At 38.4% G+C, this 13,961-nt stretch overlaps 1 protein-coding gene across 10 annotated transcripts in view; it reads left to right on the top strand.

Annotated features, from left to right (window-relative positions):
• The first annotated feature begins 268 nt into the window (after window positions 1–268).
• The window catches only part of ATP11B (ATPase phospholipid transporting 11B (putative)), a 119,952-nt gene continuing 106,259 nt past the window's right edge, over window positions 269–13,961 (top strand). For 8 of the 10 annotated variants that reach the window (XR_013446356.1, XR_013446354.1, XM_078068637.1 and 5 more), the window contains exon 1: window positions 270–580. Coding sequence is in view for 7 of the 10 variants with exons in the window: in XM_078068637.1 (XP_077924763.1) it covers window positions 554–580 (27 nt within the window). In the remaining 3 variants the exon portion in view is untranslated. Of the gene's footprint in view, window positions 581–13,961 lie in introns of all 10 variants that reach the window. The other 2 variants (XR_013446355.1, XM_078068630.1) reach the window with 1 other exon arrangement.

Genomic DNA, 13,961 nt, shown 5'->3' with positions numbered 1-13,961 from the left:
CTCCGGAGACAGACGCGATTTAATCCTACCCCTGGATTGGGAGAAGGGGGGGTGGGGGGCGTGGAACAGAAGGAAGAAGCCGCGTTGGAGAAGCCGCGCCTGGCCAGGCCCGCTGCCGGTCCCGCCCACCCCGCTGACCCCCAGCTCCTGACGGCTGCTCGGCGAGCCGGGCCCCTCGGTCTGCACAGCCCTTTTCGTCACGTCCGGGGGCGGGCCGGGGCGCCGGGGGCGGGCCCGGGTGGGGCTGAGGGACCGGGCTGGGCGGGGGTGGGGTTGTGGTGGTGCTTCGGGTGACAACGGTCAATAATGAAGGTGGCTGCGGCGCGGCGGCAGGCTCAGCTGCGCCGGGCGGGGGCGGCGCCGGGGCCGCGCCTGTAGGACCTCGGGGCCGGCGCGGCGAAATGGGGACCCGGCGCGGGGAGTGAGGTGGCGGCGGTGGCGAGCGGAACTTCAGCCAGAGGGGCACTCCCGCTTCCCCCTCTGGCTCGTCAGCTTCCACCTGCAGCCCCTCGGCCCCCGCGTCCCGCGGGACCGGGACGGCGACGGCGGGGGCATGTGGCGCTGGGTCCGGCAGCAGCTGGTAAGTGCCTCCTCTCCTCCCGGACGTCTGCCGCCGCGCGGCCTCTCGGGCCCGGCCGGCGGGGAAGGGCCGGCGGCGCGGAGCCGCGAGGCCGGGGCGCGGGCGCCGGGCTAGGCCGCGGCGGAGGCGGGCGCGGGGCCCGAGCCGGAAAGCCCCGCACAGCTCCCGCACGAATCTCGCCTCCGAGTCCGGGACGCCGAGGCGGGCGGGAGGCGGCTGCTTCCTGCCCGCGCTTCTGGTTTCCTTGGTTCTCGCCGCTCCTGGGCGCCGCGGCCGCAAGCGGGGGTCCCGAGCGGGCTCGGCGTCCCCGCTGAGGAAACAGGGCGAGGGAACGGAAAGAGAGTAGGTGTTGGGGGGAGACGAGAGGCTTCTGCTTCCTGCCCCTAACAATTTGGGACACGTTTGAAGGAAGGGGAGGACTTATCTTCAGCTCCTCCTTGTCACTGTTTTCAGTTAGGGTGTCACGATTCAGTGTTGGTTAGTTGTCAAGGAGGAGGGTACCTTATCTAATGTAACCACTCGCCTCGGAAGAAATTTTACTCAAGCCCGAGGTGAGGGAAAGAAAATATTCTAACACCCCGTCTGCTTTCGGAAAAGAGGGGTACGGAAGTTTTGAAGGACTGTTTTTCCCTCTTACCTTGTCCTCACCCCACCCCAAGTCAAACTTTTGGATTGTGAACCTTACTTTTTCCCGTTCTCTCAAGGTAGTTTGAACGACACAGGTTCGGGACCAGTGGTTAACTTCTCAGTTTTACTGGAACATTTGGAGAAAAAAAGAGTGATTTAAGGCATATAAAAAGCGCCACCTTTCTCAGAATTAATTCAGAGAGAAAAATCTTTCCTGCCTCCTGGCAACTATAGCCCAGAAAATACAGCACTAAGGTGACAGTGACAATGAGGACAGAAATTGTTCCTGCCTGAAGAAGCCTAACCTTAGCTCTTTGATGAGGTCTTTTGCTGATTGCTGCTTAATTTTTAAGTTGCATTAATTAATGCTTCTACAGTTCAGTGTTCTCATTTACTGATTCAAAAGGCAACGCCCCAAAAACGACTTTTGTGGCACTGTAAAGATTTTGTGGGACTGAAACATTTATACCTCTTTTTCCCTGCTCTAGAACAGCATTTTAATGTTAAATCTGTTTCAGAGCCAGCCTTCTGTTAATTCATTTTGCAAAGGGCATCGCTCAGAAAAATATCTTATAAATAAAACTGGAACTGCCTGCCGTTCAAACAAATGTTGTCTTCCTATTTTTAGCTAATTGTAAATTCAGGTATTCCATATATATGCCTTATTAGGAAACTAAGCTAATGATGTCATTATAATACTATATTGTAATACCTTGGCCTTGTTGCAATAAGCCATAGCACAACTTGACTCTGAAAGTTAATTATTACAGGTCTGATCTCATGCTTTTGATTTGCCAGTCTTCATGTATAGAAGGTTTATTTACCTAGTACTGTTTTTGTGTGGTAGGAAGATGATTCAAAAGTGGTTTTCTTAAAGCTTTTCCTAGTAGATTAAGACATCGCTTCTAAGTGTTAGGTATTTCTGTTAACCTGAATAAAATCTCAGTTGTATAACCACTCTCATCTTCAAGACAGGCAATCTGGTAATGTTTTTTAAAATGGCTTCAAATGAACACAACTAAAAGGAAGGGCAGGAAGTTGTATGGTTAATTTACAAGACACCTGCCTTACTGGGTGATTAACAAGTTGAACAAGTTGCTGTGCATAAAAAATGCTATCTCTGACTTTTAGTTGCTCACCTCACTGGTTTTACTTTTAAGTTATCAGATCTTCTAAGTATGTAATCAGATCTGTGCCAGTGTAGGACTTTGTATCTCTGATTAAGTTTGTACAGTCACTTAAATTATACATTATGGATAGTGGATACACAGAGTAATGAAAGTATATTTTGCTATCTCGGACAGCTATTTTAGTTACTACACCAGGAATTATTCAGCTCAGTGTAGTTTAGATTATGCTTCCATTTGCTCAGTGGATTTTGTCACCATGTCTTTTTAACAATAGGTTCATTTTAAAAATTCAGCTAAGTGGGACAAACTTGGGGAAATTAAATTGCAGGGACAGTTGTTTTTTTTTAATTATAAACACTTTATTCATTATATGAATCCTGATTTTCAACAACTTAGGTTGTCTTGCCAAAAAAAAGTTTCCTGTCATTTTATTACAAAAGTAATTCCTACGCTCTAGTACTTTATAATTTAAGAAAATTTTGACTCCTTATTTCCACAAAGTATTTTCATTTCTTGACACAATGAGAAAACTCAAAAGGTTGATGTTTTCCAACTTGGGGAAGTAGAGTGAAAAGAAAAGATTGGCTCGGGGCACCTGGGTGGCTCAGTTGGTTAAGCGGCTGCCTTCAGCTCAAGTCATGATCCCAGGGTCCTGGGATTAGGCCGGTATTGGGCTCCGTGCTGGTTGGGAAGCCTGCTTCTCCCTCTCCCACTCCCCCTGCTTGTGTTCCCTCTCTCGCTGTCTCTCTCTCTCTGTCAAATAAATAAATTTTAAAAATCTTAAAAAAAAAAAAGATTGGCATATCTTTTCTCTTTTTCTTTTGTTCTTTTTTTGGCTCACAGTGCTAAAGTTAGTTTACACTAAGAAAATTCTAAGCAAAATTTCTTATGATGTTTTTCTGGTACAACTAGTATTCATAGTGTACGCATTATTCTGACAGCATATTATGTGTATTAATCCCTTAGGATGATAGCACCTTGATTATAATAGTGGTAATTCTATTAGCTACTCACTGTATGCTAATATTTGGATTTGTATGGTAGCCATTAACCACATTAAAATTAAAATTTAATTCAATTAATTAAATTAAAAATTCATGTGCTTATTAGCTACCATATTGGACAGTTCAGAGTAGAACATTTTCATTATCACAGAAAATTCTGTTGGACAGCACTCCTTTAGACTTTTTTTTTAAGGTAGGCTCCATGCTAGGCATGGGCTTGAACTAACAACCCTGAGATCAAGACCTGAGCTGAGATCAGGAGTCGGATGCTTGACCAGCTAAGCTACCCAGGCACCTCACTTCTTTAGACTTTTAAATGAAAGCCTTTGCTAATGTGTATTTTAGTTGACGTGTAATATTTCTTTACAGGACAGTGTAATGCTGTGCTTTTAAAGCACTTACTGTGTGCAGACATTATAATGCTAAATACTGGAGATACAAATGTAGGCCTTATTAATTGCTGTATGTTCAGTGTCTCACTGTACTTGACATAGAGTAGACATTGGGTACATGTATGCTGAATAAATGAATAGGTAAGGAAAGAAAGAATGAATCCATAGTATTGCTTCTGTGTTTAGAGATAAAATGACAAAATTCAAGATTGACCACTCCAGAAGAAAGTTAGAAAAGTACTGTAATTTTACAAAAATAAAACTTAATCTTGTCATACCCGGATACTGTTTCTTAAATTGTTCTGTAAAGTAGTGCCTTCAGATTTGTATTGGCAATAGCGAAAGGGCTGGTGAGATTGTCTTCTAATTCGCTGAGAAAGATGGCAAGCTCTTAACCTAAACTCTTTCAACTTTGTTTTCTCACACTTACCAAACTTGTTTATATTTGTATTTAATTCTTCCCTTTCCACCTGTCACAAAGAAAGGTGTGACTGTCCTCTTTTCCAAACTAACCAGTCCACTTGTGCTCTTAATTTTGTTCTTTCATCCTGCTCTCCACACTCCCTATCAATTATCTATATAGTATGTTTACCCTAGTCTTTTCCTTCAACATGTGAATATGTGCAAGCCTCACTCTATTTTACTTTGTCCTATACTCGTAACTCTCAAATTCTTTTCAGTTTTCTAGAAAATAGATCAGTCCTGTATAATTGTGCTGTCCAGTATACTTGAAATGTGGCTAGTTTGAATCAAGACATTCTTAAGTGTAAAATACACACAAGATTTAAAAAACAGTACAAAAAATAATGTAAAATATCTCAATTTTTATGTTGGTTACATGTTAGTATTTAGGCTATATTGGGTAAAGTAAAATATTTCAATTAATTTTTCCTGTTTCTTTTTATTTATTTTTCTAATGTGGTTACTAGAAATTTTAAAATTGTATATGTGGCTTGCGTTTGTGACACATGTTATATTTCTGTTAGTGCTGCTGGGTAACATTAAAAGTGTGTTCCTGTTTCTATATAGCACACAATATAAGTCTAGGTATCTCACTCACTAGACTGTAAATATCTTAGGGCAGGGACATAACCTTATTCATCTTTATATCCCTTGTACTCAAGACAGCAGCTGGCCCATTTCATTGTACGTACCCACCCACCAAATGTGGGTTGAATTAATGAATCAGTATCATTTATTTCAGCATCAGTTTAGATGATTAGTTTAGTTCAGATCAGTTTGCCTTTCTCTCAAGAGTAGGAAAAGGAGGCACACAGGCCTATGGTAGTATTATTTTGGTGTAGCTAATTAAGTTTTAACCTCAGGAATTTAATGTTTAAGAACCCAGATCTTTGAATATTTGCTCCTTTTATCTCTATCTTTAGACACATATTCTTAGATACCCACTTTTTCATTTAATAGGGAGGTCAAGCATTAGAGGAATCCCAAGTATCCCAGCAGCACTGAAGTAGGGACTTTGCTTAGATCCTCCAAAAGAACCTTATGATTGCTATTATTGTCATTAAATATCCCTTCAATCCCTGCAGTCTGTTTTCAACATAGCAGCACAGTGATCTTATTAAAAACACAAGTTGGATCATGTAATTCCTGCGCTTAAAACCTTCTAAGGATTTGCTTTCTTGCTCAGAGTAAAGTCTGTTCTTGATCTGTATCTCTCTGTGCACCCTCCCCCCCACCTTGACCCCCCCCCAAACCACTTCTCATCTCCCATCACTCTTCCCTCACTTTGCTTTATCCACACTGCTGCCTTGCAGTTCATCAGAAGTGTCAGGCATACTTCAATCTCAGGATCTTTGCCCTGGCTGTTACCTCTGCCTGGAATGCCACCCTTCCCAACTCCCCCCATCCCCTTATCTGCTGGTTCCTTTACTCCCTTCAAGTCTTTATTCAGTTGTTACTTATCAATGAGGCCTTTCTGGACATTCGATATAAAACTGTAACCCTCCCCAGTACTTCCCTATCCCCCTTACCTGCTTTTTATTTCTCTAAGTACTTAACACTATTTAACATACTCTATAATTACTTGTCTCCTTTATCTCATGAAGGCAAGGATTTTTGTCTAGTTTTAGTTCTCCATATAACAAAAACTTTCTCATTTATTTCTTTTTCATTTATTTACTCATTCACTCGAACATTTTCTGAACACCTAATCTGTGATAGCATGTTGCTAGGCTCTCAAACTACAAAATAAAGCAACCTCGTCCTACTCAGTCTTCTAAGAGTCTCTTCTTCCCAAATGGATATTTGGATTGTTGTCATTTTTTTCTATTACAAAAAATGTTGCAGTGGCCATTCTTATTTATGTTTATGTTTTGTGTTTGTTTGTTTTTTATTGAAATACTTAGAAGTGGAATTGCTGTAATGGGGTGTGTACATTATAACTGTTACATGTATTGCCAAATTATTTTCTAAAATGTGAGAGTTCCCCTTTCCCTACCTCTTGGTCAACACTTTGTACTGTCGGACTTGAAGAAATTTACCGATATGGATGGGTGTGAATTGTATTTTATTTTGTTCTTGTTTGCATTTTCCTGATTGCTAGTGAGATTCAAGTGTCCTGTATTTCACTCATATGAATAGATTTCTCATTTTTCTATTGGATAGTTTGTCTTTTCCCTGTTAGTTCTTTCTGTAGTCTGTATTCTTATTCTTTGTTGTGGTTGTAAATCTTTTCTTCCAGTTCGTCCCTTGTATGTGTTTAACTTTGTTGATGGTGTCTTTTTTTGATAGAGAAATTTTAAATTTATTTGTAGGTAAATTTATTAGGACTAATGATTTTGGTCTTTATTAGTTGTTTAGATAGTCTTTTCCTATACCAGGATCATAGAGCTATTTTTCTAGTGTTTTCTTCAAATTGTCTTAAAATTTAGTTTTTCAACATTTAGGTCTCTAGTATATCTGGAGTTGATTTTTATGTATGGAATAGAGAATTTGCTTTACTTTCTCCCATATGGAAAGTTATTTGTCCCAGTACTTTTTATTGAATGAGCCATGCTTTCCCCACTAATGAATGTTGTTTGCTTTCTCTGTTATATACCAGCATTCTCTTTCACATATCATGTTCTCTTCCTAGATTCTCTATTTAGTTTCATTCACCTATTGATCTGGCGTACCAATAATGCACTGTCTTTTTTATTAAGTTTTTAATTTTAATTCCAGTGTAATTAACATACAGTGTTATAGTAGTTGCAGGTGTACAATATAGCAATTCAGCAATTCTATACATTACTCTGTGCTCATCATGGTAAGTGCACTCTTAATCCCCTTCACCTATTTCACCCATCCTCCCACCCATCCCCCTCCAGTAACCATCAGTTTGTTCTCTATAGTTAAGAGTCTGTTTCTTAGTTAGGCTCTTTCTCTTCCCTTTGCTCATTTGTTTTGTTTCTTTTTTTTTTATTTAAGATTTTATTTGTTTATTTGACAGAGAGAGACACAGTGAGAGAGGGAGCACAAGCAGGGGGAGTGGGAGAGGGAGAAGCAGGCTTCCCACGGAGCGGGGAGCCTGATGCGGGGCTCGATCCCAGGACCCTGGGATCATGACCTGAGCCAAAGGCAGACGCTTGACGACTGAGCCACCCAGGCGCCCCTCATTTGTTTTGTTTCTTAAGCAAGATCATATGTATTTGTCTTTCTACGACTGGCTTATTTCGCTTAGCATTATACTTGCTAATATTATACTTGCATTATACTTGTTGCACATGGTAAGATTTCATTCTTTTTTATGACTGAGTGATATTCCATTGTATGTGTGTGTGTATATATGTAAAACATCTTTTTTATTTTTATTTTTATTTATTTTTAATTTTTTAAATTAACATATAATGTGTTATTTGTTTCAGGGGTACAGATCTGTGATTCATCAGTCTTACACAATTCATAGCGCTCACCATAGTATAGACCCTCCCCAATGTCCATCACCCAGCCACCCCATCCCTCCCACCCCCCTCCACTCCAGCAACCCTCAGTTTGTTTCCTGAGATTAAGAGTGTCTTACGGTTTGTCTCCCTCTCTGGTTTCATCTTGTTTCATTTTTCCCTCCCTTTCCCTATGATCTTCTGTCTTGTTTCTCAAATTCCTCACATCAGTATAACACATCTTTATCCATTTATCTATTGATGGACACTTGGGCTGCTTCCATAATTTGGCTATTGTAAGTAATGCTGCTATAAACATAAGGGTGCATGTATCCCTTTCAATTAGAGTTTTTGTATTTGGGGGATAAATACCCAGTAGTATAATTACTGGTTCATAGGATAGTTCCATTTTTAACTTTTTGAGGACTCTCCATACTGTTTTCCATAGTGGATGCACCAGTTTGCACTCCTACCAATAGTGCACAAGGGTTCCTATTTCTCCACATCCTCTGCAACACCAATTGTTTCTTGTGTTTTTTATTTTAGCCATTCTGATAGGTGTGAGGTGATATCACATTGTAGTTTTGATTTGCAGTTCTCTGATGACAAGTGATGTTAAGCATCTTTTCATGTGTCTTTTGACCATCTGTATTTCTTCTTTGGAGAAAATCTATTCATGTCTTCTGCCCATTTTTTAATTGGATCATTTGCTTTATGGGTGTTGTATAAGTTCTTTATATACTGTGGATACTAAACCTTTAATGGATATGTCATTTGCAAATATGTTCTCCCATTCAGTAGGTTGTCTTTTAGTTTTGTCGATTGTTTCCTTTGCTGTGCAGAAGCTTTTTATTTTGATGTAGTCCCAATAGTTTATTTTTGCTTTTATTTCCCTTGCCTTTGGAGACATACCTAGAAAAATTTGCTGCCTCCAGTGTTGGAAAAATTACTGCCTTTTCTCTCTTCTAGGATGTTTATAGTTTCAGGTGTCACATTTAGGTCCTTAATCCATTCTGATTTTATCTTGGTGTATGGTATAAGCCAGTGGTCCAGTTTCATTCTTTTGCATGTAGCCATCCAGTTCTCCCAACACTATTTGTTGAAGATGCTGTCTTTTCTCCATTGCTTATTCTTTCCTCCTTTGTCAGAGCTTAATTGACCATATAAACAACTTTCTATTCCATTGATCCATGGACCTATTTTTGTGCCAGTACAATACTGTTTTGATTACTACGGCTTTGTAGTATAACTTGAAATCTGGAACTGTGATACCTCCAGCTTTGTTTTTCTTTTTCAAGATTGTTTTGGCTGTTCGGAGTCTTCTCTGGTTCCATGCAAATTTTAGGATTATTTGTTCCAGTTCTGTGAAAAATGTTGTTGTTATTCTGGTGGGAGTACATTAAATCTGTAGATTGTTTTGGGTACTATGGATATTTTAACAGTATTTGTGCTTTCAATCCATGAGCATGGAATATTTTTCCACTTGTTTGTGTTGTCTTCAATATCTTTCATCAGTGTTATATAGTTTTCAAAGTAGGCTTTCACCTCTTTGATTAAGTTTATTCCTAGGTATTTTATTATCTTTGGTGCAATTGTAAATGGGATTACTTTCTTAATTTCTCTTTCTGTTGCTTCATTGTTACTGTTTAAAAATGCATGAATTTCTGTACATTGATTTTGCATCCTACGACCTTACTGAATTCATTTATGAGTTCTAGTACTTTTTTGGTGGAGTCTTTAGGGTTTTCTATATATAATAACATGTCTTCTGCAAATAGTGAAAGTTTTATTTTCCTTACCGATTTGGATGCCTTTTATTCCTTCCTCTTGTCTGATTGCTGTGGCTAGGACTTCCAGTACTATGTTAAATCCAGTACTTTGTTAAATAACAGTGCTGAGAGTGGACATCCCTGTCTTGTTCCTGATCCTGGGAGAAACGTTATCAGTTTTTCCCCATTGAGTATGATGTTAGCTGTGGGGTTTTATATTGGACTTTATTATGTTAAGGTATGTTCCCTTGAATCCTACTTTGTTGTGGGATGAATGGATGTCCTACTTTGTCAGGTGCTTTTTCTGCATCTATTGAAATGATCATATGGTTTTTATCCCTTCTTTTATTGGTGTGATGTATCACATTGATTGACTTGTGAATATTGAACCACCCTTGCATCCCAGAGATAAGTCCCACTGATTGTGATGAATCATTTTTTTAATGTATCATTGGATTTGGTTTGCTAGTAGTTTGTTGAGGATTTTTGCATCTATGTTGATCAGAGATATTGGCCTGTAGTTCTCTTTTTCTGTAGTGTCTTTATCTGGTTTTGGTATCAGGGTAATACTGGCTTCATAGAATGAATTAAAAAGTTTTCCTTCCTTTTCTATTTTTTGGACAAGTTTGAGAAGAATAGGTATTATCTCTTCCTTAAATGTTTGGTAGAATTTACCTGTGAAGCCATCTGGTCCTGGACTTTTTGTTTGTTGGGAGTTTTTTGATTATTAATTCAATTTCACTACTGGTAATTGGTCTGTTCAAATTTTCTATCTCTTCCTGATTCATTTCTGGGAGGCTATGTGTTTCTAGGGATTTATCCATGTCTTCTAGGTTGTCCAATTTGTTGGCATATAATTTTTCATAATGTTCTGTTACAATCTTTTGTATTTCTGTGGTGCTGGTTTTTATTTCTCCCCTTTCCTTTCTGATTTTATTTATTTGTGTGTTCTCTCTCTCTCTCTCTTTTTTTATGAGTCTGGCTAAAGGTTTATCAATTTTTTTGATCTTTTCAAAGAACTAGTTCCTGGTTTCATTGATCTGTTCTTTTTTTTTTTTTAGTTTCTATTTCATTTATTTTTGCTCTAATCTTTATTATAATTTCCTTCCTTCTACTAATTTTGGGTTTTGTTTGTTTTTCTTTTTTTGGATCATTTAGGTATAAGGATAGGTCGTTTATTTGGGATTTTTCTTTCTTCTTTAGATAGGCCTGTATTGCTATAAACTTCCCTCTTAGAAAGCTTTTGCTGGGGCACCTCAGTTGGGCGTCTATCTTCGCCTCAGGTCATGATCCTGGGATCCTGGGATTGAGCCCCACATCGGGCTCCCTGCTCAGCAGAGAGCCTGCTTCTCCCTCTCCCTCTGCTACACCCCTTGCTTGTACTCTCTCTCTCTGTCAGATAAATAAATAAAATCTTAAAAAAAAAAAAAAAAAAAGCTTTTGCTGCATCCCAAGGATTTTGGACAATTGTGTTGTCATTTTCATTTGTCTCCATGTATTTTTTTATTTTCTCTATGATTCCTTGGTTGACCCATTCATTGTTTAGTAGCATGTTATTTAACCTCCATGTATTTGTGTGCTTTCTAGGTTTTTTCCTTGTGGTTGATTTTTGGTTTAATAGCATTATGGTCAGAAAAGATGCATGGTATTACTTTGATCTTTTTGAATTTGTTGAGACTTGTTTTGTGGCCTACTATGTGATCTGTTCTGGAGAATGTTCCATGTGCACTTGAAAAGAATGTGTATTCTGCTGTTTTAGGATGGAATGTTCTGAATATATCTGTTAGATCCATCTGATCCAATGTGTCATTCGAAGCCAACAAATTTCCTTGTTGATTTTCTGCTTGGATCATCTATCCATTGATGTTAAGTGGAGTGTTATGCACTGTCTTAATTATAGTATTTTTATAAGTCTTGATATCTGGCTGAGCAGACCCCAGTCCTTTTTTTTCTTTCAGAATTGCATTGAACTTTACTATTCCATATGCTGTTTATAATCAGTTTGTCTAATTCTGTGGAGAATCTTTCTAGGATTTTGATTGGCTTTGTATTGAATTTGGTAAGTTCCTTTTCATATTTTTTTCTTTGATGAGGTAGAAGCTATGGATTGTATTTCATGATTTTCTACCTATAACTGTTGAGTATCTCTATCCACATACAAATAATATAGGGATTTAAGTTTTAACTCCAGTATTTCTTCTTTCACCTTCCACATTACTATTATGTAATAGTTTGGTTCTGCTTTTTTCCTTTTATCAGCTTTATTAAGACTTATCTCACATACTGTACAGTTTACCCATTTAAAATATTCAGTTTTTTTAGTATATCCATAGAATTGTGCAGCCATCACCACAGTCCAATGCTAGAACATTTTTATACCCCCTAAAAGAAACTCCCTGCCAATTAACTTCCACTTTCCATCCCCCCAAACCTCTAGCCCCCAGCCCTAATCAATCACTAATCTAACTCACCATTGTTTCTTGTGTACCACCTCATCTCTCTGGGTTCACTTTTTTAATAAAATACATCCTTTAGTAATTTTTAAGCAAGGGTTTGGAGGGATGATCTGTTTTAGTTTTTATGTCTTTATTTCATAATTATTATTGAACACTAATTTAGGTAGATACACAATTCTAGATTAACATTTACTTTCAACATATTGAAGGTACTTCTTATTCAACTGCTTTCTGACATTTATAATTGCTGGTATAAAATATGTTTTTAATCTAATTGCCATTACTGTTGGTAATCTGTGTCCCATTGATTTTAAGATTATCTCTTTGTCCTTGATATTTTGCAATTTTATTTTGCTGTATCTGTCATATTTTTTCATGTTTTTCCTGCTCTGCACTTGTGTCTGCTTTCAATCTGAAGGCTTTATTGCTATGGTTCAGAAAATTTTTCAGCCATTTTTTTTCTTTAAATATTGCTTCTCAGCCTTTAATTTTCTCAGTCTAGAACTCTTGCTTGATACTAATCTGTCTTCTATGGCTTTTAACTTCTTTTTCATATTTTTCATCTATTTTCTCTCTGTGCTGCTTTCACTGTGAATTCCTTAGTTCTAGCTTCCAGTTCACTAATTCTCTCACCTGTGTCCAGTCTAGAGTTCATCCTGTCCTCCGAATTTTTAATTTAAATGACTGTTTTTTATTTCCAGAATTTATTGGATCTCTCAATTCCATCTTTTCTTGATGCATATCTGCTTGGTTTTTCTCAGAATATTTCCTTTTTAAAAAAAGTAGATATTATTATCTCTTTGGAGGTTTTATACATATTTAAAGGTATGCAGCTTTTTTCAGCTTCCTTTTCGGTTGAACCTGACCCTAGGGCCCAGGTACAAAGGGGTGCTGTTAATCCTTATCATGCCATAGGAACTGAACTTCAAACTGCTTCTTTCCAGACACAGAGTCCCAAAGGCTCAGCCCCTGATTACAGAAATGGTTATCTTATTTTAAGGCTAGCTAAGTCTTCTTAATTAAAGAAAAAAAGATATTTTATCCATGTTTGCTTTTGTGAAGAAAAGGGAAGGGCTCAAAGTGTGGACTTTTCCAAGGTCAGTAGCTAATGAATACCAGTGGCAAGACTTGAACCCAGAGAGTTTTTCCAGGGAGTTTAGCAGTGTGGAAGAGAATTAGCAACAGCAGCAGTTTTCCCTGTATCTCTCATTCCCATTCCTGCCATCTTAAGTCTGTTCAAGAGTGAGGCAAGGCTAGAAAATGAGTTAGGAGAAATTTCTAGGTGGCAGCGGTACTCTGGAGTGACAGGTTTATAGACGAAAAGGAGAGAAATGATCAAGAGTTCTTTTAGTTACTCAGCAATGGCCATTCTCAAGTTGACGTAATATTTTAGGTACCAGAAAAAGTTAGGACTTGCTTGTACCTTAATGTGTATCTCCTCTTGAAAATGTTATCTACCATAAAATGCAGTACATATAAATTGGATTTGAATAGCATGGCAAATTTTTTGGAATTTTTTCAAGTTTTTAATTTCCTTTTTGTCTGTTCTGAACCTTAGGGACTCAAAATTTTATTTTGAAGTTTGACAAGTTTGTGGTATTGAAATAGAAATTGGAAATGCTGAAAAAATATACTCCATTTTTGTTAATAACTTTTATTATATCTGTAATGAAATTATGTCATACATTTAACTCTGTTCAGAAAGGTGTATTTGATAATTTTCTATAGGGAAAAAAGTGAGTCATCAGGGCCAGCTGGGTGGCTCAGCTGTTAAGCGTCTGCCTTCGGCTCAGGTTAGGATCCCAGGATCCTGGGATCGAGTTCCGCATCAGGCTCCCTGCTCAGCGGGAAGCCTGCTTCTCCCTCTCCCACTCCCTCTGCTTGTGTTCCCTCTCTCGCTGTCTCTCTCTCTGTCAAATAAATAAAATCTTAAAAAAAACGAGTCATCTAATGAGTTACTACTATTTCAGTCAAAATTTTACTTGATATTTTGTTTCTTTTTTGTGCTTATTAAGAGGCCTTATTTTTTCTAAATGAAGTTTTATCCAGAACAGAGGCCCTAACTTCTATTTTGGTATTTCCACCGTACTGAGCATAATACCTAATATATAGTCAATGCTCATAA

The sequence above is a fragment of the Halichoerus grypus genome, chromosome 1, assembly GCF_964656455.1.
Source record: "Halichoerus grypus chromosome 1, mHalGry1.hap1.1, whole genome shotgun sequence".
In the NCBI taxonomy this organism is placed as follows: domain Eukaryota; kingdom Metazoa; phylum Chordata; class Mammalia; order Carnivora; family Phocidae; genus Halichoerus; species Halichoerus grypus.
Note: the sequence above shows the minus strand (reverse complement) of the source record. Positions and strands in the feature narration are given on the sequence as shown.